This window comes from Penaeus chinensis, chromosome 7 (genome assembly GCF_019202785.1).
Source record: "Penaeus chinensis breed Huanghai No. 1 chromosome 7, ASM1920278v2, whole genome shotgun sequence".
NCBI lineage: Eukaryota > Metazoa > Arthropoda > Malacostraca > Decapoda > Penaeidae > Penaeus > Penaeus chinensis.
The window spans coordinates 15,955,456-15,961,292 of NC_061825.1; the positions used below are offsets into that span (position 1 = coordinate 15,955,456).

Below are 5,837 nucleotides of genomic sequence, written 5' to 3' on the forward strand. Positions count from 1 at the left end.
TTAAACTAATAAGATGGCATATGGCGGGGTTGTAATGTCCTAAACAGACAAGTGTCAAATATATATATAAAAAAATAAAACTACAGATTCAGTTTATCTTCTACTATTCTCTGTATAAAATATTCGCCAAACATAATATACATTTGTGTATTATGTATTTGATATAAAACGGCGTCTTTATTATCATATCGATAGTAATGTGTTTGGTTAGCAATTACTATGATTACTAAATAGATTTTAAAAGTTTGATCAATATGGATTTTTGGGAGGATATACGATTCATTTCTTTTTATTTCAATACTACTGAGATACAGCAGGTATCAGTCTACATATAATGAAAAAAATTATTAGATTCACGGAACTAGTTATATTTTCGTATTATGTTAATGTGTGTATTTGTGTGTGCGCGAGCTAGTGTGTGTGTGTGTGTGTGTGTGTGTGTGTGTGTGTGTGTGTGTGTGTGTGTGTGTGTGTGTGTGTGTGTGTGTGTGTGTGTGTGTTTAACCGGTTTGCTGAAATGAAACTGCATTGGACAAATCAATAACCATAAAATAGATTATCTTGGAATTCAGAACCGGAAGAATGTCATTGCTTATCGATATTTGAAATTTAATTTTCAGACGTATGAATCATGGTTAAATCATGCATGCGTGTACATGTGTAACAGAGAGAGAGAGAGCGATAGAGAGAGAGAGAGAGAGAGAGAGAGAGAGAGAGAGAGAGAGAGAGAGAGAGAGAGAGAGAGAGAGAGAGAGAGAGAGAGAGAGGGGGGGGGGGAGAAATAACTTTATGATTTCTGTGATATACAACTCCTTAACACATTATAATACGAAAATACTTTACACACACAAGTTTAACCATACACTAGTTCATATGTAAGCGTTCATGTGCGTATGCAATTTATATTATATCAATAAGGTGATGAATGGCAAGTAAAGTTCATTCGATAAGGGGGAACTATATAAAACACAGTTTTAATGATTCCAATGGGAAGGCTTCAGTGTGGATTTACAGAAAGACTAAATGTAAAGAACGGTATATTCTTCAAATAAGTTCCAAATATTACAAATGTGCAACACATATTTATACATTGTTAAAAAAACAATCGCCCTATATATATCAATACTAGTAAGAAATCCATATGTTACATGTAAACACTAACTTTTTAAAGTTACGTGATATTCTAATATATACAGCTAGCTACAAGAAGTCAAAATATATATTGCAGATCTCTGTCTGTGGAGTGAGACACATTCTGAATTTCTTGCCATACGTAGATAGCTGAATATTTTTTCTTCAGATTGTCATTTTTTATAATAATTACCGTCACCATAATGATAATATATTGTATAAAGAGCTCTTTCTTTATTCTGAAAAATGATACCCTCGTATCTGACACTGGTGTATCATCACCCATTAAGCATATTATTTTCACTTGCATGATATTACACTCCATCTGACATATTCCCAATAATATATTGAATTATTAACATAACCGAACTTGAGATTCATTAAACAATTTATGCAATCGAACCAACGATTTGCACATTCGAATGAGCCATTCACTCATTCTAGCTAACGATTCCTATTTTCACCTATTTACAAAATCATTGACACAAAATAATCCAACAAATGATTCACCTAATGATCCACACAGCCCATTAACCCAATAAACCAGCAAATGACACACAGGATAATTCGCATTAACCAACCTATTATTCACATAAGCCAATAACCTTACGACTCCATTAATAATTCACACAATCGAATAATCCTACAAACAATTCAAGTAATGATTCATGTAATCCAGCTACCGGTTTACATGATAACAAGCACAGTCCAAACATCGAACAATGATTCACGTAATCATTCACTTCATAATTCACACGCGATTCAGCCAACGATTCACATGAGAATTCACACACGATCCGGCTAGTAATTACAATAATAATTCACACACAACCCAAAGACGATTCATATGACGATTCACACAATCCAATGATCGAATAAACGATTCGCGTTATCCGACTAGCGACTGGCATGACAACTTGAATCAAATTTCGTGGCTCTCATCGGCATCCACAAATCGTAGCATCCAGATCACCAATGCCGATTTTCATAAGTTTTCCCCTCTGCCAGATGATGAAAGGGAGATACTCGTAGTGCGTGGGTGTACACTGGGGCAGAGGCACAGGCGAAGATGATCGCAAAAACCTGGGAAGAGAAATTATGTGAGAATTATATAATGCAAACACATTCACATCTATCTATCATAGTATGTGTGTATTTAATGTGCATGTGTGTGTGTATATATATATATATATATATACACACAGTATGTATGTGTATATACAGTATGTATGTGTATATACATGTGTGTATATATATACACACATTTATTTAAACATGCATTATATATATATACATATATATATATATATATATATATATGCATGTGTGTGTGTGTGTGTGCGTGCGTGTGTGTGTGTGTGTGTGTGTGTGTGTGTGTGTGTGTGTGTGTGTGTGTGTGTGTGTGTGTGTGTGTGTGTGTGTGTGTGTGTGTGGGTGGGTGGGTGGGTGGGTGGGTGGGTGTGTGTGTGTGTGTGTGTGTGTGTGTGTACATATTACATATTTTTGGCTTTATTTGTTGATAATGTTGCAGAAAATTTCATGAATGTATTTGGCGTTTCATCGTTAGTTTATCTAGTAAAACTTGTCTAGGAATTGATAATGATTTCACTTTACCAACGCAAAATTAATTCCAGTAGAAACCTCAAACATCAGCCTCAGAAGTCAACAAATGAACCATTTTTGCTTTACGGTATGAATATTCAGGATGCGGTCATACTCCCACAAATTTCGTATCAGTCATTATTCCGTTTAATTATGTTTGTCTTATTCAGAAACTGAAACAAAATCAATAAATGATCAAGGAAAACTAATTAAAAAAAATTATATTACAACAAACTAGAGTCCGAGCGAACAAACTATGTATACATATTTTGACGAATCATCACTGTACATTTTTTTTTTTTCCCCTTACTCTACTGTTAAGAAATACAAGCCCGCAAATAACATTTTCGAAATGTCTAGGAACATCTATCACTTTCCTAACAACAATTATACATGTATTCTCGTACACCAACTATGCAGCAAAATTTACATATTTGATTAATCACCATTACAATTGTTAAACAATATTTCATTCTTTACTAACTTGTATTTAATGCGTATCAAGGCATTGGTTGAAAACATTTCAGGGTCATCGGTTACGTGACACGACCCTGTGCAGAATTTCATGTCCACCGTCGTTGGGTAGACCACGCTCTCCACGCCAAGATCAGAAAGTGACACCGACACCATTGACATCTGTGGCACAAGGGATGGAAACGGCGGTGAGAAAATGCTGGTCAGTTAAGAAAAAAACGCATGGATGTATATATTCTCACAAACAAATACACAGACACACACACACACACACACACACATACACACACACACACACACACACACACACACACACACACACACACACACATACACACACAGGCATACATGCACACGCACGCACACACATACAGATATACTCTCATTTTTCTATTTCTTTTTCTTTTTCTTCTACTTCTTCTCCTCCTCCTGCCCCTGTTCCTTCTTCTTCTCTCTCTCTCTCTCGCAGCCACATACAAATACACCTACACACATACACATCCGAATACCCTATCCCACCTCTGTAAAACAAACAACGCAGTATTTTTTAGTTGCATTTACCTGACACTCTTCACTCGCCTCCCTCCGATGCCTTCCGAGAGGAGGCAGTGTTGCAACCGTATCCGTTCTCCGAGTCACCACTTCAGCCATCCTTCCGGCAAGAGTTTCTCTGAGAGCGCCCTCGAGGCCATCGTCCTCCCGAACCGCAAACGTCGTGTTGTGGTCCAGCACAGTGACGACGGGCTGCAGCAAGGAGTGGCGAAAGTGCTGGTAAGAGCTAGTATTGTCACGACTATCGCCAGCGTCAGTAGGAGGATTTGCCTCCTGCGTTTCGAAGAGAATAGAGAATTCGGAGCCTTTGCCCACCCAGTCGTTGAGGTAATAAGAGAGGTTCACCACCAGGCTGTCGGAAGGGGCTTCGAGGCCCTGGGTGAGCTCCGCGACGGGCGTGGCGGGGAGGAGGAGATGCGAAGGGGACGGGGTCTTGGCACTGGCCTGAAGAGAAATGTGATGTACAGTAGTTGATCCTCGTGGGTTCTTGAGGGCCAGTTGGAATTTCTGCACGGAGCTATGGAGGAGCATTTCGACGTCTGCTATGCCGTCGTGTCCCTGGACTGCCTTGAAGTACCATCTCTGGCCGGCAGCTGACTCCTCATCTGTGGATAACGTTCATTTGCTGTTAGAAACGTCGTTTTTACCTTTGTTACTATAGAATATAATTCCAAGAAAGTGAATTTCCCATAACTATTTTTTTTTTTGCTATCCCTAATACTGTGACATTTTTCTTGATGCTTTGATTGACATTGCTGTGTTGATTAGTATTAAATATAATCCTGTTATTATCAGTAGTATTATCTGGATTACCAAAAATATTACTTTCATCTTTATATATTTTTTTAAAACAAACAACGTCACTACACTACAATACCCGTTACCTTTACATCATCGTCACCTAAGTATACCACTTACATGTATCCGGCTGGTACAGGGTGACAGGGCGGGTCGTGCGGTCGTACAGAAGAGTGATTGTAGGCAAGAGTCGTTCTGTTCTTAACCAAATCTTCCCTTCCTTCTGTGAGTGGAATGGCGACCCTCTGCTCTTGGCAGGTTTTTCGTATTCTTCATTTGGCCAAGTACGATCTGTGCTCTGGTCGTAAAAGATTGTGGTTTGTAGTTTTGCGTATCCATTACTGACTGTCATTTGATGACAGAGATTCATCATTACAGAACGTTATTCGGGAATTATATTGATTTATTTCGTTTGATTGTTTAAATTTGTTATATTTTGTTTCAGTGCATTTATTTATGCTTCTATTTCTTTATTTGTCTATGCCTAGTTTTTTCTCCTATATAGGTTCATTATATAATATAATTTTCTGCTTGGATACTTATTCATTTATTGAGAACAAGGCAGACAACGAAACGCTTCCAGTACTAAAAATCTGGCTCACCTCGCCGATTACTTTTGACTGTGACGTCAAAAACGATAAGAGAGGAAAAAGGAGCGGGAACGTCAGCAGAAGGACAAGCAGAAGAATTACGACGATCAGCAGTGCTCTTCCCCCTTCCGACATAGCCTCCTGCGACAACATAACACAAATCAAAACACTTGTTCGTCAGACATAGTGCAAAACTGTAATAGTCATTTGCATTCTGGTTTAGTATAGTATATTAGGAAAAAAAAAAAGTTAAGTCCCTTAAGGTATATATATATGTATATGTATATATATATATATATATATATACAAATATACGTATATACATATATGCATATTATATATATACAAATATACATATATACATATATGCATATTATATATATATATATATATATATATATATATATATATATATGTATTATATATATATATTTGTATATATATTTGTATATATATATACAAATATACATATATATATAAATATACATATATACATATATGCATATTATATATATAAATATAGATAGATAGATAGATAGATATAGTTATAGTTTTAGTTACTGTATATGGGCTATGATAAAATGCTATTGATCTTGTGAAAACTAGAAAAAATATAGAGGAAAGGAAACCTGTTTTTTTCCTGAAAAATGCAAATGACAATATGCATAAGAGAAATAAATGGTCAAGTTT

At 36.4% G+C, this 5,837-nt stretch overlaps 1 protein-coding gene across 1 annotated transcript in view; it reads right to left on the reverse strand.

Annotated features, from left to right (window-relative positions):
• Positions 1-1,000: 1,000 nt before the first annotated feature.
• Positions 1,001-5,837, reverse strand: part of LOC125027317 — a 5,527-nt gene continuing 690 nt past the window's right edge. The window contains exons 2-6 of the mRNA XM_047616320.1: positions 5,160-5,288; positions 4,678-4,855; positions 3,769-4,364; positions 3,218-3,369; positions 1,001-2,214 (exon numbers count right to left, since the gene is read on the reverse strand). Coding sequence (XP_047472276.1) covers positions 2,070-2,214; positions 3,218-3,369; positions 3,769-4,364; positions 4,678-4,855; positions 5,160-5,288 — 1,200 coding nt within the window. The 3' untranslated portion in view covers positions 1,001-2,069. The remainder of the gene's footprint in view (positions 2,215-3,217; positions 3,370-3,768; positions 4,365-4,677; positions 4,856-5,159; positions 5,289-5,837) is intronic.